The 24346-nt window shown below is 36.9% G+C and overlaps 1 protein-coding gene and 1 long non-coding RNA gene across 2 annotated transcripts in view; one reads left to right on the forward strand and one right to left on the reverse strand.

Moving 5' to 3' along the window:
* The first annotated feature begins 3993 nt into the window (after positions 1–3993).
* TTC21B (tetratricopeptide repeat domain 21B) overlaps positions 3994–24346 on the forward strand; it is an 80943-nt gene continuing 60590 nt past the window's right edge. The window contains exons 1-6 of the mRNA XM_011990985.1: positions 3994–4142; positions 8116–8245; positions 8336–8446; positions 12199–12365; positions 14555–14677; positions 16671–16828. Of these exons, the coding sequence (XP_011846375.1) occupies positions 4122–4142; positions 8116–8245; positions 8336–8446; positions 12199–12365; positions 14555–14677; positions 16671–16828 (710 nt within the window). The 5' untranslated portion in view covers positions 3994–4121. The remainder of the gene's footprint in view (positions 4143–8115; positions 8246–8335; positions 8447–12198; positions 12366–14554; positions 14678–16670; positions 16829–24346) is intronic.
* On the reverse strand, positions 9498–23965 carry LOC105547397. Its single transcript, XR_001007219.1, has 4 exons — positions 23745–23965; positions 10486–10633; positions 9897–9932; positions 9498–9786 (listed from the first exon to the last, which is right to left on the reverse strand). It is a non-coding gene; the product is annotated as an uncharacterized LOC105547397 (long non-coding RNA).

The following is a 24346-nucleotide window of genomic DNA, read 5'->3' on the forward strand; positions in this document are numbered from 1 at the left end:
CACTGCAACCTCCACCTCCCGGTTCAAGCAATTCTTCTGTCTCCACCTCAGCAGCTGGGATTACATGCACCTGCCACCATGCCCAGCAAATTTTGTGTTTTTAGTAGAGATGGGGTTTCACCATGTTGGCCATGCTGGTCTTGAACTCCTGACCTCAAGTGATCTGCCCACCTCACCCTCCCAAAGTGCTGAGATTACAGGCATGAGTCACTGCATCCAGCCTAAAATAAATAATTTCTTTTTAAAAAGTTTATGACTCACCCAAAGTTGCAAACTTATTGAGGGACAGAACTCTAACAACTCAGCAATTCTGATTTCAGTTAACCTTCTAACTGTTCCATGATGTTGCCTCTGAGACTGAATTATGTGCTAGTTTGTTTGGATTTCATACCTTTTTAACTTCTATATATCATTTCAATTTTATAGTAATAATGTTAAAAAAACATTTTGAGATAAATTTAGCAGAGTTTATTTGAGCAAAAAAATGAGTCATGAATTGGCCAACACTTGGAACCAGTCAAGGTTCAGAGAGGTCTACCCAGCAACTTCTTTAGGTAGTATCTACAGACAGAAAAAGGAAGGAACATACAGAAACAGCCTGATTGGTTATAGTTTGGTATTTGCCTTATTAGAACGTCTGACCAGTTTGCCACTTGTGATTGGCTGATACGATTGGGCAAAACTTGGTTGTTTAAAAAATACACTTTTAGTTACATTTCAGTTTGTTTACGTATAGATTATGGTGCAGTGTGTATGAAGGTTTATTTAGGCCAAATTTAATTTAATTTACTAAGCCTTCAAAAGAAAGAAAAGGCAAACACTCTTCTTCTTATTCACAATTGTTGTGCAGGCTAGATTGGACGGTGGAAAACTATTGGGCGGTGGAAAACTACTGGTCTTAGCTTTGGGCTTCATCTTACTCTTTTGTAAAATAAAATTGTTCAAGCTGCTAACGTTATTTTCACCTCCCAAATTTAATGATGACATATACTTACCTCTGTTTTATTTTTAGTGTGTTTACTTTTATTTTGTTTGTTACGAAAACTCCCTAGTTTTCCTAAGTGTTTTTCTTTAATTTGAATATATAAAATAATACAGCAACAAGTGGATCATCGTAAGAATTGGAGGAGGAGAAAATCAAACACAGACATGATTAAAAGAAACTATCAGTGCTATAAAACTTTCTAAATACTTCTGTGATCAATACTGTTCTCTGTTTGGAGTAGTTGGGAGTATAAGTGATTACGGGTAACAGTAATTCAGTACTTACCATACCCCTAATACTGCTCTGTACTTTAAATATTAACTTATTTAGTCTTCTTAACAATTTTCTGAGGTGTTAGTCTGATATTACAGCTGAAGTACACAGAGAAGTTAAGTAACTTTTCCAACTGAATAGCTAGTGAGTAGTAATATTAAGGTCTGAACGCCAGTGACCTATTTCTGGAGACCAAGCTGTTAACTGCTACATTATATTATCTAGCTTTATAGTGCTCATCATCTGGTAGAGAACATTAAACAAACAAACAAAAATACGCTATAACTATAATACAAGGACTATGCAAGTGTAATAAGTCTTATAGAGCAGTGGTCCCCAATCTGAGGGCTGCAGACCAGTACTACACAGCAAGATGGGGTACGCAGCAGGATGGGGTACACAGCAGGAGGCCAGCTGCAGGGCAGGAAAGGAAGCATTACCCCAAGCTCCACTTGCTGTCAGATGAGCAAGGCATTAGATTCTCGTAGGAATGCAAACCCCATTATAAACTGTGCATGCGAGGGATCTAGGCTGCATGCTTCTTAGATAAGAATCTGATGATCTGAGGTGCAGTAGTTTCATCCTGAAACCATCCCCCCTACCCCTATCCATGGAAAATTTATCTTCTGTGAATTGTCTTCCACCAAATTGGTCCTTGGTGCCAAAATGGTTGGGGACCGCTGCTATAGAGCACTACATGTTTAATGGAAACTATTGGTTATACAATGCCTATTACGTGTCAGGAACTTTTAATATGTCTGTAAGGCATTCAGTTTCTTTAGTAAATAAAGAAAATGAGGCTTAGGGAAATTACTTCCCCAAGTCACAAAAGTAGATAGCATAATAGGAGCTCCACCTCAGATGCAGGAGAGGGTATTCTTGCCACTACACTGTGATATTTTTATACCCATCCAGTTATGGTGATCCTTAAAGACTTCACGAAATTTGAAAAGAACTCAGAAGAAAGAGATTTTCTCAGGTGAAGAAAGGGCTCAAAACAAAGTAGGGGAAAGCATTCCCAGAAGAAGGAATATTTGTCCCACTGAGCCGGAATAAAGGCTCCTTGAAGGGGAGGTAGAAGATAAGGCTTGAAAAGACAATGAGGTGAAGGGTCTTGGATATCAGACTCAAAAGTTTGTAGCTAGTAAAAGTGAGCCGATAAAAATGTTACTGCTAAGGAACACATCGATTTTTCAGGGAAGACAAGAGTTTTTCCTGGCCTGAGATCCAAAATAAATTTCTTACATGAGATCTAATCAGGGCACAGGGCACACCAAGTCACTGTGAGTGTCAAAGCAAATCTCAGAGTACTTTTATTCCAACAAACATTTATGAAACGTCAGGCTTGGTGTTTCATGCTAAATAATTCAACCTTAGAACAAAATTCAGTGAAGAGAATACGAGGCTAAATTAATATGACTTTAAAGAGCTCCAAAAGGTAGGTTGATCATCTGTTCTGTTAACCATGATCCTGAGATATTTCCTTACAGATGAACTTTTCTCTTATAACCAAAGGTTTTACAGTTCAAGATTGTACACTTCATTGAGCACCCTGGCCTTGTGGCATTCTTTGCTGTATACCAAGTGCGGATTAATCCGCAGCTTTGAAAATCAGACAAACGGATATCACCAGTTGTTCATCACCACAGACATTTAGCTGGACTACGAATATTGGAAAGGAAAAAAAATGCTCATGAAAATATGTGGTGAATTCCTTTAAAAAGAAACCGGTGAGAAATATTGCTTCACCTTAAAGCCTAGGATAGTAGCTACCTTTTTTTCTTAAGACTGTCCTTACATAACCTATTGGCATGGGGGAAAAGTCAGTTTATAAACTCCTTAAGAAACTTAAAATCTGAAAAAGACAACTACGTATCATGTCAACTAAAGTAAGATAATTAACACTAGGATCAAAATTTGGAATCCACGTGAAAGATTCTGCGAAGATCACTTAAATCTCAGACCTTAAGCACTATTTTAAATATTTATTTAAGCAGAAATAGAAAATGTCTTAGTCTATTATATTTCCATTTAATTTTCTGGACTTAAGAAATCTATGTGTAACTGATCGAGTTGCCTACTGGGTGCAAACATAAAAAATTTGTATTGGGATTCATTTTATTCTCAGTTTAAAATCAACAGTATCATTTAAAACACAGACACTAATTTTCTGGAAGTTTAACTTATTTGTCCCTCTTATTACCGGGGCTGGTAAAAACGGGCTAACTGAACATGCATTCTAACAAAGATTGCAGCAACGCCTGCAAAGACGGGCCCAAGCTCGCCGCATTTCTGTTAAAAACGGGTATTTTTCTGCGCCACCTTGTGGCCATAAAACAACTTGCCCACGTGAAAGTTGACCGCTTTTTCCCGCGCCGGCAGAGCCTTGCCGAGAGCCGCACTGCGGGAATCGGCCTCCAGACAAACGTACAGAAAATGGTGTCTTCCTTTACAACCAGTGACAGGAAACAGACTTCCCCTTCTTCCTACTCAGTTTCCTTTATTCCTTAATTCAATTTCCTCGGCCCGTCCACCCACTGTCCTCAGACAGCCGTTTCCCAGTGTGACCTCCTTTTCCAGCTGCACTACCCGACGGAGGCCCTTTTCCCAGCCCCAATCCTCCCGGGTCGCCCTCGCAGCTCTCCCTCCCGGTCCCCGCCCCGCCGTCTCCACTACAGCACGATCCCCGCCACACAGGCCCGCCCCTCCCTCCGACAGCCAATGGCGGCGCGACCCCGCCCCTCCCGCCGGGTCCCTGGGAGTTAGCTGGCTCTGGGAGGCTGGGGACACTGAATTCTGCATCTTCTTTTGGGCTGCGGCGATACAACGCCCCCCAGCCCCGCGGCCCAGCCTCGGGGCAGCCATGGACTCGCAGGAATTGAAGGTGACCGGGCGGGCGGGCGGAGTTCCTTTGCGGCCTGTTGGCCCAGGGGCGCGGAGGGAGCTCGGGTGGCTTCCCTAGGCCGCTGTCTCTCTGCGATGCCCCGGCCGCTCGGGTTGCAGGGTGGGCCTGCAGCCTCTGCCTACGGCGGGTCTCCGCGGGCCCTGCTGGGGAAGCCCAGGTCTGGGCAGCCCGCCCGCGCGCTGGTTCTGAATTGCTGCTAGTCCCCATGCTGTTGGTTGTGTTTACTTTTGCATCATATTTACTAGGAAAGCTTGGGTTACCTATGACACTGCGCCTCCAGGTGCGATTTTTAAGGTCTTAAGGCAAACTAATGTCAGCTCCCACACTGGACAGTAAAAAGAGCCCAGAAAGATATATTATAGGAAACCCATTAAAGACGTGAGACTTAAAAGTGGAAGAGTCGTTATTTTAGGGTGATGGTCTAATCTGTTTATCACTGACTCATCCATTCAGCAATGACGGTCGACTTAAGAAAGGCTGATATAAAACAGTTAAAGACACGAGGCTTGAAAATAAAATAACTTTTCGGATGTTGGTCTTCCCTATTCATTTGTTCACTGAATCACTCGTTCAGCAAATATTTATGAAGGGTTTACTGTATGTCCATTAGAAGCTGGAGATGGCAGTGAGCGAAACTGAACAGTTTCTGCCTTCTCAGATTTTACAGGCTAATTAATGCTGGGGAAAAACCCGAATTCAGTTGACTCAACAAGTATCTGTCGAATGCCTCCTATGTATCTAGCACTGTTCTACGCACTGAAATAATAAAACCAAGAAAAACTCTTCCAATCTTGGAGCTTACATTTGAGTAGGAGGAGTCAGACAACAAATAGGTAAATAAGATGTGTATCCTGTGAGATGGTGATAAGTGGATGGAGGACAGTTTGGCGGTGCGGGAGGTTAGGGAATGCTGAAATGTCTTGTTTTTCTGCCTGGAGTTTTACATTATCCTCTGTTCTAGCTATCCCCCTATATCCTTAAATTTTTTCATTCCCTTAAATGTATTCTTTGCACTGCCACCCAAATGAACTTTCTAATAAAAACACTTTAATGTAAAAATGGGGTTCCTCATCACTTAGACTTGAGGATTAAGCCCAAGTACTTAATGTGAGGCTCTTCACCCCATCTTCCTCTCCAACCTCATCATCCAATACTCTCTGTCTTACTTAAGCCTCCAGAGCAGGGAATGGCAAACTTTCTCAACAAAGGGCCAAATAGTACACATTTTAGACTTTATGTACCATATGGTCTATCACATCTATTTGGCCATTGTCATTCAAAACAACCATAGACAATACTTAAATGAGCATGGCTGTTTCAATAAAACTTTATTTATGAACACTGAAATTTGACTTTCATGAATTTTCACGTTATGAAATATTTTTCTTTTTTTTTTTTCTTGACAGCTGGAAAATATAAAAACCATTCTTAGTTCACTGGCTGTACAGACAGCCAGCCAGATATGGCCCACAGCCTGTAGTTTGCCAAACCCTGCTCTAGAGTGTGGAGTGGCTTTTACTCATCTTCATCACCACTACCATCCCAATGTACCATTGATGATTTCTTATCTGTGTTGTTGCAGTTCCTCTTCCTAACTCCTATACCTTCCTCAAGAATCATGAAAAGAAAATAGAGTGTATATGTGTGTGAAGGGAGAGTGAGGGGTTTGCAATTCGAGAGTCAGCTCTGAAATCCTCCCCAATAATCTTTCCCTTGATTTTAGTCATCCATCCTCCCCTCACGCCACATTCAGTTTTCAAAGCTGTCCAAATGTTACTATCCCACATGCCCAAAGCAGTTTATAAGCTCTTTTCTTACATTTACTACATTGTATTTCAGTTAGTCTTCAGATTACAGTGTCATCTGAAAAATATAAGTTTTTTGGGGGGACAGGAACCGTGTCTTACTCATCTTTCTATTCATAGTACCTAGCCCAGCGCCTGGGTACTAGTAGGCAGTCAGTAAATGTTTTGGATTGAACAATCTAACCTGAACCAAGGCAGTGGCACTAGGTATGTTTAGTGGGAGTTAGACTAGAGAAATAGAAGAACCTACTGAGTGGTTCGACTTAGAGAGACTTGGCAAATAGGAAGGGAGGATTCATGAGTAACAGAGTACCTGACTTGGGTAGCAGGTGGAAAATGAAAATACGAATCTGGAACATAGAGAAGAGGTCTTGGCAGGACACATTTTTTTTTTATTCCATTAACATATGGGATCAGAGGAACTTCTTTTTTTCAGAATAGAACTCTTATACTATGATATCTTAATTAATTCTCACAGTGACCTGTATATTTGCATTACTAACAGCATTTTATAAATGAGCAGACTGAGGCATTGTAAGAAGGACTAGAGATTTGAAACCGGGTCTTTTTGCCTTTAAATTCCTGTCCTTTTTATGGTTCTATGCCACTGCCTTTCAGGAGGATTATAGATGGTTAGTGATAGTGTGCAGAAGTCAAGTAACGTATTAAATGTGTCCTTAGTTGTGGCAAAGTAAGAGGTCATTTTGCAACTTTAGGGAATGGAGCATCGAAGGAAAACTGCGCTACACTGAAGTGTGTTGTGGGGGTCTGGAGATGGGGTGTAGATCACATTTTTAAGAAACGTGGCTAAAAAGGAGAGTAGGGAGCAGTGATCACAAGGAGGGAGGCAGAGTAAAATTACAGAGAACGGTCGCCTAACTGATCTAGAGAAGTACATGGACTATAGCCCTCCAAAATCAAGAGACGATATACAACAGAGCTGTCGGACGGGCGTGGTGGCTCACACCTGTAATCTCAGCACTTTGGGAGGCCTAGGTGGGCGGATCACTTGTGGTCAGGAGTTCAAGACCAGTCTGGCCAACATGGGGAGCCCCATCTCTACTTAAAAATACAAAAATTAGCCAGGCGTGGTAGTGCGTGCCTGTAGTCCCAGCTCAGGAGGCTGAGGCAGGAGAATCGCTTAAACCTAGGAGGCAGAGATTGCAGTGAGCAGAGATTGCGCCACTCCAGCCTGAGTAACAGAATCTCAAACAAAACAAAACAAACAAACAAAAAAACCAGAGCTGTCTAGACACCCTTAGATTTCAGTCGTGTCACTTAGTTACTGTATTTCTCACTGCTACTGAACAAGCTGTAGAGTACAGGTAGGTAGGAGGTATGGGGTGGCCCAAACTGCTTTCTGGTGAATCAGGTGTATCGTAGTGATGGCGGGAAAGTGTAGTTTCTGTCTTTGATTAGGTTAGCAACCAAGCCTTAGACATAATCCTAAGAAAAATGGTAGACAGCACAGGCCCATTTTTATTCAGAAGTTAGTAGGTCCTGATAGTTTTGTCTTGTATATGGAAATAATATAATTTTGGGAAAAGCTTAAAGACAACCATTTTCATTGAAAAATAGTTTATTTATTTTTAACTGACAATTTATTTGTCACAGAACTCAAAGCCAAGTAAGATAACATTTGATGATACGTTGAAGAATTTAATTTGTCATTACTTTGTAATGCTGTAATAAAATACTGGATATTTTGAAAAGAAGGTTTTTTTTTTTTTTTTAAAGAAACCTATGGTCTGGCAATGGAAGCCTTTTGTCTTTTTTTTAATTTTAATTTTTATTGTTTTAGTTCATGTTTATTGTCTGCCTTTCTGTTTTCTAAAACATTCAAGAAAATGTGGGCAAAGGAAAAATGGCGAAAGCAGCCTCATTTCGATGCTGTGAACCAAAACTTTAGGAAAAAGGATTTAAATTATTAGAAAACATTGAATTATTTCAGTAATTTTATGATCATTCAGTTCTGCAGTTCTTAGCATTGAGTTCTAGCCATTAACAGTATTTTAAGAAACCTGGAAGAAAAAAGTCACATTGCCTAAATTTTACATTATTCTAGATGTTAGATTAATATCTGCTTCTTAAGAATATTTCAGAGCACCAGAATTCCTTTATAACATTTTTTCATTATTTCCATTTAGACTTTGATTAATTACTATTGTCAAGAGAGATATTTCCATCATGTGTTACTGGTTGCCAGTGAAGGAATTAAGAGGTATGGAAGTGATCCAGTCTTCAGGTTTTATCATGCCTATGGCACATTAATGGAAGGTACGTGTTAATCATTAAACATGTTCCATCAGTTTTGAATTCTTGCTTTGTACTAAGAACAGTTTTTCATATCATAATCTTGATTTTCAGGTAAAACTCAAGAAGCTCTTCGAGAATTTGAGGCTATTAAAAATAAACAAGATGTATCACTTTGTTCTCTAATTGCACTGATATATGCCCATAAAATGAGTCCTAATCCAGGTATGGTATTTAAATACAATGCTTAGGACAATTTTTCCTATTCAGTTTATTTTGATTTTTCTCAGTTATCAAGTCATTCAGTCTGATCACACTATATTATGTATTTTCAATAGATACAATTTATACTATATTTATCTTCCTGATAAGGGTATAAATTCATCAGGCACAAGAAATGTGTCTTCTACTACTTTCGTGTTCTTTATATCCTACGGCAGAGATTTCATTAGTACATAGGGATTTTTTTTAGACAACTTAAAGGGGAATGTATATTAGTAATTGTTATACCAAAAAACAGGTACTGTATATGCATAAATTGCTCTGCAGCAGCCAAGTTTACAACTTATGTGCAAATATACAGCCAATGCAGTTTATTTCTGTATATTAAGCTTCTTGAGAGCCTTAAAACCCTTTATGAGGGCTATATCTTGAGAGATACTCAGCAAATTTTTATGCAATAATAGGTTGACTAGATTATAGAAGGAAATTTATACATAAACCAGCAATTAAAGTTGTGTAAACTGCCAGGCTAAGTGGCTCAAACCAGTAATCCCAGGAACTCAGAAGGCTGAGGTGAAGGATTACTTGAGCCCAGGAGTTCGAGGCCAGCCTGGGCAACATAGTTAGACCCCCCATCTCTAAAAAAACAGAAAATAAAAAATAAAGTTATGTGAACTGTCTTAATGTATAGTTAACTTAATGGCGAAGGCAGAAGAGTTTCCCAATTATATGTAATAAAGAAGAAGTAGTGTTATATTCTTCCATATATATCCAGTAACAGCTAATAGGATTGTAAATATAGATTGTGTTTCAAAAAATTAGATAATAAACAAAAGTCGTAGACTGGTTCCTTGAATATTAGATGAGACTTTTTTCTAAAGTCAAGTATGGCATACCTCCTTCACACATATGCAAATCAATACAAAGTTATTTAAAACATGTAAATATGTGCTTAATTTATCCAAGAAACTATGCCTAATACAGTGAGAAGCTACAAAAGAATTGTAATAATTGGTTCATGCCATCAAGTTGGTAATCTAGTGGAAAAAACAAAATGTAAAAACCACAAAGATTAAATTCCAGTGTTTCTATTAAATAATACAAAATGAAACAAATGAGTTTATAATTAATTGAAGTTGATATGTACTATTAATTTGGAAGAGTAGGCTGAGAAGGCTTTTGAAAGTTTGCACCTTAATCTGATCTTTGAAGGACTGGTAGAATTTGAATATGAAGAGTATTGGCCAGAGAGGAGAAATGGATGGGCAAATACATGGAAGTGGTTCAGGTTTAGGTTCTTCTGTGGATCCCCTTTCTCCATACTCCAGTGGGAGTGTGTTTAGCTAGAGCAGAGAATTTTCATGGGAGAGCTGTAGTCAGTATAAATAAAAGAAATTAGTAAAAAAATAATTTCTTTTTAGAATCAAGTTTTTATTTAATTGGTTATTCTTACCAGTGTTGATTCTGTTGGAAACTGATTTGCAGGACACTGAAACGATGGAATCAGAAATACTGTTTAGAGGAACCTGAGTGCTAACTCTACTTTGCACCAAGGATGATACTGAATGGACTTGAACTCTAGTAGGGGCCCAGATGTCTGTAAATACCACCTAGGAAAGTCCTAGATTGTTAGTATACATTGTTCCAGGATGCCTATGTAAACCCTGCTTATAAAACAGCTGAGATCTGGCAACAGCTTTGTGCAGACAGTGTTAGAGCTAATTGATACCTCATTAGGGACGTGATGGAAAGCTGAGTAGGAAAGATTTCCTGTACAATGCCTGCTCCTGCCTGGTGAGGTTTTTTTGTTTTGTTTTGTTTTTGTTTTTTTTTCTCTTTTTCCATTTCTGTATCATGGCTGTTTAATGAATGCTTCTGAAGGGGTTGTAGGGATGGGAAGTGGGGAGAGGAGAAAAGGGTCTTCTTGCTAAGCAATCTGTAGACTTACAGAAACAGTTTTGTTTCCTTAACTTGTTATATTGTACCTTGTTAATTTCACATTTAAATTTGTATCATTAGAGTTGAAAGGAAGAGTCACATACCTTTCTCCTTGGTAGCCATTCCTGGAAGATAGAACTGTTGGAATCACGGGCCTCAACTTACATTTCTTCTTCCTCATTGCATGGCTGATTCAGATTCTGATTCCATCCAGGGTTTGGGTATAATTGACTTCTGTGTCCTAAGCAGATACTTTTATATATATATATATATATGTATGTGTGTGTGTGTGTATATATATATGTGTGTGTATATATATGTGTATATATATATAGAGAGAGAGAGAAAGCAGGAGAGAGAGAGAGTATACAGATTTAATGTAAGTGAATAGAGTTATCTATTTAAGGGAGCAGTCAGTATTAAACTACATCAGCAATTACGCCATCTTTTTACTGGCCCATAATAGTAACTGGCATGTTTATATATTTTAGAATTGTATTTAAGAAGTATTAATACTTTGAGTACCAGTAGTGGACCTGTTCCTAATAATTGTGATTAGAACCATTATACATTTTTACAAGTCTTATTATTAAAAAATATTAGCCTATACAGCCTTTCTATTTTGGAAATGATGTAAACTCTATAGCTGTATTGTGCATTGCAGTGATCCTTGACCATATACCTCCTCTGTTGCCCAGACTGGAGTGCAGTGGTGCGATCTAGGCTCACTGCAACCTCCATCCCCCAGGTTCAAGCAATTCTCCCTGTCTCAGCCTCCCAAGTAGCTGGGATTACAGGCACCCACCACCACACCCACCTATTTTTTTTTTTTTTTTTTTTAGTTGGGTTTCACCATGTTGGCCAGGCTGGTCTCAAACTTGTGACCTCAGGTGATCCACCCACCTCGGCCTCCCAAAGTGCTGGGATTACAGGTGTGAGCCACCATGCCCGGCCATATACAACTTTTTTAGTAAGTTTGAGGAACTGAATTTAAAATTTGATTTAATTCTAATTAATTTACTTTTTAAATTTAAAAATGATACTTGGTTCAGTTATTAGAAAACTTATTTCGCAATAACTTGAGTCTAAAAATCTGCTTTTCAACCATAAGTTTTATGAAAACTACAAATCAAGTATTTTTGAATAAAATGTAGCCTTTTTTTTTTTTTTTTTTGAGTAAGTCTTGCTCTGTCACCCAGGCTGTAGTGCAGTGGTGTGGTCTCGGCTCACTGCAAGCTCTCTGCCTCCCAGATTCATGCCATTCTCCTGCCTCAGCCTCCCCAGCAGCTGGGACTACAGGTGTATGCCACTGCACCTGGCTAATTTTTTTTTTTTTGCATTTTTAGTAGAGACAGGGTTTCACCGTGTTAGCCAGGATGGTCTCGATCTCCTGACCTCGTGATCCACCTGCCTCAGCCTCCCAAAGTGCTAGGATTACAGGCATGAGCCACCGCGCCCAGCCAAAATTTAGCATCTTAATTGTGATGTGCTGTTAGTATGAAATACCACATTTCACAGTTAGTAAGAAAAAAGCATGCAAAATATCTCATTAATTTTTCTATCGATGATGCATTGAAATTATATCTTAGATATATTAGCTTAAATAAAACATTAAGATTAATTTTAATTGTTTCCTTCTATTTATTTGATAGGGCTACTAGAAAATTTTAAGTTATATATATATGGCTTGCATTTTATTTCTATTAGACAGTACCACTATAGAGAGAAGTAAATTTTTTGCCTTGTTAATTATCTGACCTTTTATAAATACTTGATCCAGAATTTAATTTTTATTTAATATCATTTTCCCCTCCCAGATAGAGAAGCTATTCTGGAATCAGATGCCAGAGTGAAGGAACAACGTAAAGGAGCTGGAGAGAAAGCCTTATACTATGCAGGCTTATTTTTATGGCACATTGGTCGCCATGATAAAGCAAGAGAATATATTGACAGAATGATCAAAATGTCAGATGGTAGTAAACAGGTAGCTATTTTTCTGATTTTAAAATAATAACATTAAAAATGCTTACGTTATTGATCTATCCAGTAGTATCTGTGGTTTAGTTCTTTATTATTGTCCACTCTATTGCCACTTTGTAAATGACAGCTTTATTTTAACCCATTTATGGTTATCGATATGGTTAATAGTGTATTATAGAATAGGGATTCTCTAAGGTTAGTTTTATGCTACTAACTCTTAAATGATCCCTGCCTGGTTCCTTCCCTCTGTTTTTCTCTTTCTTTTTTTCTCCCTTTTTTTTTCCTTCCCTCCATATTTTGTTCTTTCCTTTTCTCCCTCTCTCCTTATTGAACAGCTGTAGATACAAGGCACCATTATTTGTAGTGTTAATAATGTAAAGGAAAATAATATATAAACTTCACTTTCATGAATGAATAATCCAGTAGTGGCATAGAGCACATCCCCAGCTAATATTGTGAGAAAAATGATAGATGATATGAGAGATATGTGATTAAAGTATGCAAGAAAATAATAGCTAACATATATTGCTTGCTTACTTTGTGCTAGGCACTGTTTTAAATTAAGGAGAGATCACATGCATAAGTGTTAAGAGAATGTGAAAGAATTTTTTTGAAGGAACTAGCATTTGAACTAAAACCTGAAAGAAGGATACAATTTCAACAGGCAAAGATTATGGAAAAGGGAAGTAGATACTCCCAAGGTGAGAAATAATAGATGGAAATGAGACATGTTACTTCAGTGTACACTGAGATACTCATATTTGATGGAACATAGGATACGTTGGTAATGAGCAGGGAAGAAAAGCTTGGAGAAGTAGACTGAGACAAATTGAAGGATCTTGACTGCTAGTTAGAAATATTTGTGTCTGATTTGACATTCTTTGAGAGGCTACTGAAGACTTTTAATTATGGTAGTGATTTTATTAGAGTGCAAATCCAGAAGATTAATTTAACAGTGGTTTCTTGGATGAAGTGGCTTGAGGATAAACTGAAATGCAGCAAAAATAAAAAAGATAGTACTTTCTTGCAGAAGGTTTTGAGGCATGACACTAAAATATTGTACAGTGAGTACAAAGTTCAGAATTTTTAAATTACCCACAGGACCTGTGAACTGATGATAAATAGTTGGGAAAGATAACAAGTTGTCATGTATTAGAATGTCTTTGAGGCTTTCAGCCTAAATAAATTAGAGACCAGTTAGCATAAATAGAAAATACATTGGCGTAAGAAACTAATCTTAAAGGGAAGTGATCTGACTTAAGACATGCTGTATTTCTGGTTCTGGCAGAACAGTAAGATGGAGATAACAGATGAATTTCTGGAAAAATAAAAATTTAGAAGAGGTTTTGGGCTAGAAATATAGGTTGGGAATCATCTACACAGAGACAATAGTTAAAACCATTCAAATAATGGCACTGATGTAGTGCATAGCATTGGTTAAGGTTCTGATCTGTATTTTCAGGTGAAATACAGGGAGGTGTATATAGTCTTGGTTAAACATTTATAAATTTGTCAGTTAACCTAGATTTTTTAAATAGAAGAGCATATTTCACAGTTTTTTATTTGACCTTAAACAGAAAAATAACCAGTTTTTGTCTTCTTTTCAATCCTGTGTGTCTTACAACCCATTGGCCCACTGACTTGTGTAAAGATAAATATCCATGAGTTCTTCAGTTTCTAATGTTTCAGGCCGTTCACCTGTCATTTGAAATTCAATGGACTAATCAAAGAAGTTAAGAAGATAGTTGCCAGATCATCTGAATGTTTAGGATATGTGAAGCAAGACATCTTCTGTTATTTCATCTTAGTTCATTTAGACTGTTTGCTCAAAAAGAGACAACAAATTCTCATCTATATATTGAATTACATGTTTAAGTGTTATTATTCATCAATTACTAGCAAAGTCTCAGAGAAAATAATGGTTTTAACACTAATGGAATATTTGATAAGCTTCTTAATTTTAATATTGAGCTCAATAGTAATGTTAAAGGCTGAAATTTGTAATATAGTTCCCAAGATACTAGGCTGGCAAGGGTTCAAAAGTGATTTCACTGACAGAATTTTATTGTTCATAACATATTTGTTAGAGTCCTTTTTGTTATTAATTGCCAGAAAAATGACAGTAGGCTCTTTCATTAACATTTATTTCTTTTCATTTCTAAAGAAGTAAAAATAGAATTATTCATTTTACAGGGACACGTTTTGAAAGCATGGCTTGATATTACAAGAGGAAAAGACCCTTACACTAAAAAAGCACTGAAGTATTTTGAAGAGGGACTCCAAGATGGGAATGATACTTTTGCTCTGCTGGGTAAGGTGAGTTGGAGTTAGGGTAAACAAATCAGGTTTCAAAATGTATTCATAATATGTTTGAAACCTGACAAAACCAAGTAGCTCAAAAAAGTTGATAATTTTCATGATGCTGTTGTCAGCTCACAGCTGTAAGGTGGACTGGCATTTGTATAAGACGATGAGCAATACACTAGAGAAATGTATTCCCTGCCAAAGTTCCTGAATCCTGGATCAGCTGTAACTGTTATTGTTGTTGTTATTTTGGTTCAGACGTTCTTTCCTCAGCATTTATCATGTGTCTTATGTATGTGAAGTGTCCCTTTAGATACTAGAAACCCTGAGCAAGAGAAAACCTGTTTTTATGGAGCTTGTATTCTACTGATGGAGGCAGACAATAAACAAAATAATTAAGTAAGTTATATAATATATTAGAAGGTGGTAAGTACAATGGAAAATACAGCTGTAAAAGCTGGGGCATGAACTTCAATTTTACATGAAGTGGTCAGAGAAAGTGACATTTGAGCAAAGACATTTAAGGAGGTGAGGGTTAAAGCCCTCCAAGCATCTTGGGGAAAGTATTTCAAATAGAGGAGATGATGAGTTCAGGTACCTTAAGGCGTATTCAGGGTTAGCAAGGAGGCCAAAGTGGATTGAATAAAGAGAACAGAAGTGAAGGCCTGAGGAAGAAAGGTGGGATGGGGATGAGGAGGAGTAGTGGGCCTGTTCTGTGAGGCCTTTGGCTTCTACCTTCAATTAGAGAGACAGGCAGCCAATACAAAGTTTTGAACAGAGAAATAACATGATTGGACATACATTTTGAGGGATGAGTCTTTAGAACTCATTGATGGGTGGAAATATTTAATTAGGACCCTTTCTTCCATCCCCATTGATGCTTTCTAAATGCCTTAATTTTTTTTTTTGACTCAGCAAAAAGAAATTATGAGTTGGGAACAACAGTCTGTTAGATAAGCAGTAATTTGGAGGGATTAAAAAGAAAGGGGAGAGGATTCATGTGTTGACTTTTGTTGATGTCTCCACATCACTTTTCCTGTCACTTTGTGTGGACAGTAAGCCCGTTGGACATCTTGTTCAGGCCTCAAGTTTTACCTAATGGCACTGCTGTAGAAATTGGCCATACACTTGTCTTGATCATTTTTCTTCTCTTAAAGAAAAGCTGTTGGATAAAAATTTGCCTCATCATCTCTTTTTAATGTACTAACTATATTTATAGCTTTATTTTTTCTGACTATGAAAGTAATAAATGAACATAGTAAAACTTTTTTTAGAAAATACAGTAACATCTGAATGACAAAATGAACATCACCATTGGAAATAAACAGTTAAACTATTATATATAATATCTCTTCATGTCAGTAAATATACATCTACAAATTTAGGTCATCATTTTTAATGATTACTTAACATTTTATTAAATAGATATACTATAATTTTCTCCTCTAGGTACATTTGGGATTATTTTATACATAAACAATTCTGCCATAAATATCATCTATATACTTCCTTGTGGTCTTTTCTAGTTATTTCCTTCAGATAATTCATAGAAGTGAAAATGTTGAAGTAGAGGGATTTATTTGAACTTTATTTTGCTTTTTCTTTAAAATCGTATATTCTTTAACCTGAAAATAATTTCTTAAAAAGATGCAAAATTTCTAAAATTTCTTAAAATTTTAGATACTACTTGAACATTTCCTGGAAACATTTTAATCTAAAAAGACAATTTTCCTGTTCTAAATGGAAACATTATTTTATGGTATTTCCAAGAACATTTTTAAAAATTTTATCCTTTAATCATGTTTTTCAGCCATTTAAAAGTAAATTTTAAAACACAATAGTTTATATAATGTATTTGTATTATTCTGTGATGTTTTAAAATTTTGTTTTGACAAAAACTTACTGTTTGTCTCATTAAAAGTGGTAACTGCTCCTCACAGAAAAGTCAGTAAGTATTAAATGCTCATACTCAGCCTGCTCTGCACCTTTTTTTCTCTTCCATCAGGCACAATGCCTTGAGATGCGCCAGAATTATTCAGGTGCCCTGGAGACTGTGAACCAGATAATCGTGAACTTTCCAAGCTTCCTTCCCGCTTTTGTTAAGAAAATGAAATTACAACTAGCCTTGCAGGATTGGGACCAAACGGTTGAGACAGCACAACGGTTAAGTAATAAAAGTTGACACAAGTCTCTTTGGATTTGGTTATAATTTTGAGAAAAAGCGAAATCTATGTGAATTTTTTTCATAAGAGTTTTTAAATTTGATTGTTTTCAAACAGTGTGGAACCAAGAAAATACTTAAAGTCACACTGCTTTTAAACATTGAATTTATTGATTTACATAAATATTTGATTCCTGTTTTAAGACAGACACTCTCTTTAGGCAAACAGACCAATATCCCTGTGGTCATGAAGCTTATATTCAAGCGAGAGGAACCATATACTAAGCGTACCAAATAAGTATATTCTGTAGTATGTGTTAGAAAGTATAAGTGCTACGGGGGAAGGATAAACCAAGAAAGAGATGGGGAGTGTTGAGGAGTTCGGTCTTATGGGATGGTCATGGACGGCTGAGACCTTTGAGCCATCTTCTAAAGAAGGTAAGGGAGTAAGCCCTGCAGATGTTTGAGGGAAGACTTTGCAGAAAGAAGGAAAAGCAAATGCGGAGTCCCTGAGGTGGGAGCACATGTCATATGTTTGAGGAGTGGGAAGGAGTAAGAGAGGTGAGTAGGGTGTGAGGTCTGAGACAAAGGGTGGGAGTGATCCCGTGCTAGATGATGAAGGGTCTTGTCAGCCATATAAGGATTTGAGGTTTTCTTCTGAAGCATGAGGTTACTGGAGGGTTTTGAGTAGAGGAATGCCATCATCTAAATTCTGTTTTAAAAGAATCACTCTGCCATGTGCAAAACAGACTGGGCGAGCAGGTAAAGGCAGAAGCAGGGAGAACCTTTTGAAAGCTGTTGCCATCATTGAGAAATGGTGGGGGCTGGCCCAGTATAGTTGTGGAAGTGCTTTGAGAAGTGATTGGAATCTGAGCCTGTAGCAATTTTGTTTAGGAGTAAGAGAAAGAATAGTTTAAGGTGATTCCAAGGTTTGTGGCCTGAACTACCAGAATAACAACAACAATGATGATAATGAACTGTTGTAAAGTGTTCAGAGTGCCTGGCTCATAGGAAGTGCTATCTATTTATTCCCAGGGTAACCCTAAGAGGAAGGTACTATTAGTATTTCTGTTTTACAACTGAATAGACTAAGGTACAAAGAGGTTGAGAAGTTTCTCCAAAGCCACACAGTTACTTAGTGGTGGAGTCAGGATTCAAATCCAGAGCACTCTAGTCCCAGACTCTGTGCTCTTACCCACTACTTGTACTAGAGGATGCCGTTTGCTTCAGCTGCACAGGATGATTATGGAAAAAGAAGGTTTCAGGGCAGGGAAGGAGTTTAGCCTTCAACATTGTAATTTCGAAATGCCTATGAGAAGTCAAAGTAGAGATGGATGTATGGGCAGGCAGCTGTATGTCTGAATCTGGAGTTCTCGAGAGAGGCCTAGGCTATAGCTAATATTTTGGAGTCACTGACACATAGATGTGATTTAAAGGCATGAGATCAAGAATAAATGTATTTGAGTCACAAATCAATACTTTCTAATGGATGAATTCATGTCACTTAATACTGAAATCACAGAAAAGTAAATTTCATAGGTAATACAAATATACCTTTAAAATCAGAATGTCTTAATAGAACTTCTCATGCAAACAATAGGCAAGATCCTTTCAAGATACAAATGAAGTATAAATGGCATAGAAAGTCACCTTTACTTCAGTGTGGATCAAGGTTTATAGTCTTAGAATCTTCAGAATAAGTGACTTGCAAGCATGTCTAACTTTCATCCATATCTGACAAAATATTAATGGCTATCTCAGGACCGAACATCTTGGTAACATCTTTGCTAAGATCATCTATCATTTATTATGAAGAATTTCAGATTTATGTAAAAGCAGACAGAATAGCATCATGAGGTACTCTTATCTGTTTCCTGCCCCCAGCTACCATCACCACATGACTAAACCCCCGTTTGCTTCCTGGGTTTAATTTTCAGTTTGAAGCAAATTCAAAACTCTGCATCATTTCATTTGTAAATATCACAAGATGCATTGAAAAAATAGGATAATTCTTTTCCCTCTACAACATGACAATATCATTATCACATATAAAAAATTAAAAATAGTTTTTTAATATCAAATATCCAGTGTTCAAATTACCAATAGTCTCAAATATTGTGTTTTTTAAATAAATTACTTTTTAATCAGGATCCAAATAAGTCTACATATTGTGATTGGTTTATATCTTTAAAGTCTCTAGGCTCTCTCCCAGTCTCTGTAAGTTCTTTCTCACTCTTTCTTTCTCTCTCCCTTCCTATCTCTCTCCTTCCCCTCTTCCCTCTCCCTCCCTCCTTCTTCCTGCCTTCCTATTTCCCTGTTTCCCTTCTCTTTTTCTTCTTGCCTTCTTTTTAAGGTAAAGAAACCAGTGTTTTGTCCTGTAGCATTTTCCATGATCTGGATTTTGTTGTTTGTCTGCCATGGTGTAGTATAACTTGTTGCTTTATCCTCTGTAGTTGGTGGTTGGATCTGGAGGTTTGGTTAAATTCACATTCAGTTTTGTTGTTTTGGCAATTACTTCATGAGTGGTACTGTTGTGTTTCATCACAGTGACAGAATGTCTGCTTGTCTCTCTCTTTTTGTGGTATCAGCAGTTATTCATGCTCAATACCTAAGTGCTTGATTCTTAGGGATTATAGTAGGATTACATTTGAATTCTATCATTCTTTCTTTGTTTCTTAGCTAGAATACCTATAAAGAAAAACTTCTCATCTCCTGGTTACTTACTGAGTGGTGTAGTTCATATAAGAAAAATAGGATAAGGTGCTTAAGTCTTTTCCTTTATTTCCAGGTTTAAAAAAAAAAATGCCAAGAATTCCTTAGCATCCTTCATTGGTAATTGATTAGTGGCTTAGGTTTGTTTGTTTTACATGCCATGGATTTAGATGAGTGCTTCTGGACATTTCAGTCATTATAATTGTACAGTCTTATCTCCGACTATTAGGAGCTTCCTCAAGTTGTTCTTAAGTCCTTTTGACACGATCCTAGTAGTCTTTGATAGTTACTTTGCTATTTGGTATGACAAGCTGTCCAGGCTCATTTTGTGTATTACTTCCCCAAGTAGGTACCAGTCATTTGTTCAGGGCAATCTAATCTCTTTTAGTGTGAAATGATATTTGAAGGCCACAATTTGGGCACTAGTAATTTTTTGATGTATGTATCTGTCAAGATTTTTTTTTCTAGGTGCTGTGTGTGTGTGTGTGTGTGTGTGTGGTTTCTATATATTTTTAAAACATGTTTATATTTTGAGGGTGTTTTAAAAGTAAGAAATAGACTCATAATGTACTTTTAAACTTGTTTTTCTCTTTAAGAGAGTGTTCCATAGATATCATTTTATACCTATTCACATAGATACACCAAATTGTTTTTTAATAAACAGTATTTTTAGGGTACTTTTATACTCACAGCAAAATTAAACAGAAGGTACAGAGATTTCCCATACATTCCTGCCTCCACACATAGATAGTCTGCCTAATTACCGACATCTCCCACCAGAGTGGTACATTTGTTACAGTGGATGAACTTACACCATAGTCACCTAAAGTCCCATCATTTATATTACAGTTCACTTTTGGTGTTGTACATTCTAGTGGTTTGGACAAATGTGTAATCACATGTATCCACCATTATAGTATGATACAGAATATTTCTACTTCCCTAAAAATTATCTTTATTGTGTATCCACTGTATATCCCTCCATCTCCCCAACTCCGTGCAATCACTGCTCTTTTTACTGCCTTTATAGTTTTGCCTCTTCTAGAGTGTCTATAATATAGAATAATGCAATATGTAGCCTTTTCAGATTGACTTCTTTCATTTAGTATTATGCATTTAACTTTCTTCCATGTCTTTTCATGACTTGATAACTCATTTCTTTTTAGTACTGAATAATATTTCATTGTTTGGATGTACCACAGTTTATCCATTGAAAGGACATCCTGATTGCTTCCAAATTGTGGCATTTATGAATAAAGCTACTATAACTTTGTGCAGGTTTTTGTATGGGCATCAGTTTTCAACTCCTTTGGATCAAATACCAAGGAACATAATTGCTGAATCATATGGTAGGAGCATATTTAGTTTTGTAAGAAACTGCCAAACTATCTTCCAAAGATGTTATACAATATTATATTCCCACCAGCAATGAATGAGAGTTTCTCTTGCTTTAAAACATCTGCATCAGCATTTGATGTTGCCAGTGTTCTGGATTTTGGCCATTCTAATGGGTTTCTAGAGGTATCTCATTGTTATTTTAATTTTAATTTGCATTTCCCTGGTGATATGACGTGGAGCATTTTTAAATATGCTTGTTTGCAGTCTGTATATCTTGTTTGGTTAGGTGTCTGTTAAGGTCTTTGGCCCATCTTTTAATTGGTTGTTTGTTTTCTTATTCTTTGGATTAAAGAGTTCTCTGTATATTTTGGAAAACCATCCTGTATCAGGTATATCTTTATCTGATAAATATTTTCTCCCAGTCTGTGGCTTGTCTTTCACAGAGCAGAAATTTTTAATTTTAATGAAGTGCAGCTTATCACCTCTTTCTTTCATGAACTATGCCTTTTGTGTTGTATCTAAAATGTCATCATCAAACCATAGGCCATCAGATTTTCTCCTGTATTATCTTCTAGAGATTTTATAGTTTTATGTTTTACATTTAGCTCTGTGATCTATTTCAGATGGATTTTTGTGAAGAAGGTGGGGTCTGTATCCATATTCATGTTTTCCATGTGGATGTCCAGTTTTTCCAGTGCCATTTATTGAAAAGAGTGTCTTTTCTCCATTGTATTGTCCTTGCTCTTTTGTCAAAGATCAGTTTACTATCTATATGGGGCTATTTCTGTGATTTCTACCCTGTTCCATTGACCTGTTTGTTCTTTCAACAATACCACACTACTGTCTTGATTACTGAAGCTTTATAGTAAGTTTTGAGGTCAACTAATGTCAGACTTCTAAATTTGCTCTTTTCCTTCAATAGTATGTTGCTATTCTGGGTTTTTTTTTTGCCACTCTGTATAAACTTTAGGATCAGTTTGTCAATATCCACAAAATAACTTGCTGGGATTTTGATTGGGATTGCATTGAATGAGTTTATAGATCAAATTGGGAAGAACTAACATCTTATATTGTCTTTGCATCCATGACATGGAATCTCTCTCCCTTTATTTGGTTTTTCTTTGATTTCTTTTGTCAGAATTTTAAAATTTTCCTCATAGACATCTTGCACATATTTTGCTAGATTTGTGTGTACCTAAGTATTTTACTTTAAGGAGTGCTAATGTAAATGTTACTGTGTTTTTAATTTCATATACCACTTGTTCATTGCTAGACATAGGAAAGCAGTTGATGTTATATATTAACCTCATAGCCTACAATCTTGCTATAATCACTTGTTGATTCCAAGAGTTTTTTAAATTGATTCTTTTAGATTTTCTACATAGATGTTCATGTCATCTGTGAACATCTATTTATTTCTTCCTTTCCCTAATCATTTTAAAACTGAGTAGCAATCTGTGAATTGGAAACACAAATAATTTATTTAATCTCTCCCCATTGGTATGCACGTAAGCTGTTTCCAATTTTTCACTGTTCAGTATAGTGCGGTGTGCACACACGCATACACACATACCTCTTTGAACACAGGTAGGACTATATATGCAGAGAAGTTTCCCAAAGGAGAGATTGTTGAATCCAAGATACTGTATTTGTTAGGGTGGGCTAAGCTGCTACAAAAGTAGATCTAAACATATAATGATTCAGTATAATAGAAGAATGTTTTCTCATATATAACTGTTTTGGGTAAATGTTAGAAGTGATCAGGCAGCTTTGCTCCACACTGCTTTTAACAGACCTAGACTCCTTCCATCTTGCAATCCTGCCATCTCCCAAGACCTCATAACAGCTGGCAGAAAGGGAAAGATAATGTAGAGAAGTCATTCCACTTTTTATAAAAGCCCAGGCCCAAAAATGGAATGTATTATTTTATTTCACGTTGACCACCTCTAAATGCAAAGATGTCTAGGAAGTGTTGACTGGCCACGTGCCCAAGCAAATAAGGAGAGAATGGATTTGAGGAGATGACAAATTGTAGTCTCTGCCTTAAGTATATAAATTTAAAATTTTGATAGGCACTGCCACATTGCTCTCCTAGGAAATCGTACTAATTTACACTCCTACCAGTAATCTATTGAATGTTCCCTTACCTTATCCTCACCAATTCTGGCCATTTTCAGTGTGTGTGTTTTTTTGTTTTGTTTTGTTTTCCAAGCCATCTGAAACAGAGGTGTCTTATTTTTATTTTCATTTATTTTATTGTGTTGAGATTGAGCAACTTTTCATATGCTAAAAGGTCTTGTCTTTGGTATATAACTGGTTCTAAATATGCTTTTTTTTTTTTTAAGTGAACCTATTTTCTCCTTTTTGATGGACTCTGATAATTTTTATCGCAAGTTCTCCATCATGGTTTTTTGTTTTTTTTTTTTGTTTTGTTTTGTTTTTGAGATAGAATCTTGCTCTGTTGCCCAGACTGGAGTTCAGTGGCGCAATCTTGGCTCACTGCAAGCTCGGCCTCCTGGGTTCAAGCGATTCTCATGCCTCAGCCTCCCGAGTATCTGGGATTACAGCCACCCATCGCCACGTCCTGCTAATTTTTTTGTATTTTTAGTAGAGACAGGGTTTCACCATGTTTCTCTTACAACAGTTTTGTTGTCTCTTTTTTTTGCTCTTGACTGTTATAATCAATTTACAAAATAATAAAAAAGAAACCATAGAAGATTTTGGTTTGAATTGCATTAAATTTGTAGTCATTTGTGGGAAAAAAATTTTTCTTAACCAAAAATGAGCATTATTATATCAGGCCGCTATTGGTGTATAGCAAACAACCACAAATGTCAGGGCATATAATAATAAGTATTCTTTCCTCACATTTTTGTGGGTCATCAAGGGTCTGCTGATCTCAGGCAGGGCTTGGCTGGGGCCCTGCTTCAGTTCAAATCCAGCTGGGTGAGTGTGGCACATCATTGCAGTTTGGACTTTTGTCACCTCCAGGAGTGTATTCCCCTGGACTCACAACAAGTGGCAGCCGCTACTCAGAGGAAATTCTTCCTATACTGATAGCAGGTGCAAGAGAATGAACAGAAATATGCAGTGCCTCTAAAATTTAGCCTGGTACACTGCTATTCCTGCCCACATTCCATTGGCCAATATAAGAAAAATGTCCAAGTCCCTAGTCAAGAAGCAGTAGGGTACACCAACTTTTGTAGTTAGTTACATGGCAGAAGACACGTACTCAGGGAGGGTTAAAAAGCTAGAACCAGTAATTGTGATGTGTACCACATCATCCATGATAAGAGAAGTCTAGGGCGTTACCTTTTTGGTTCAGTTCTTTTGAAAAATGTCCCTGAATACAGTTTCATAGGAATTTTATAGCTTTTGCATGTTTCTTAAGTTTATGCTTGTTATTTTTTTCTTTTTGCTTTTTGTTCCATTTATTAATAGGATTTTTTAATGTAATATTTTCTCATTTG

The sequence above is a fragment of the Mandrillus leucophaeus genome, unplaced genomic scaffold (genome assembly GCF_000951045.1).
Source record: "Mandrillus leucophaeus isolate KB7577 unplaced genomic scaffold, Mleu.le_1.0 Scaffold389, whole genome shotgun sequence".
Taxonomy (NCBI): Eukaryota; Metazoa; Chordata; class Mammalia; order Primates; family Cercopithecidae; genus Mandrillus; species Mandrillus leucophaeus.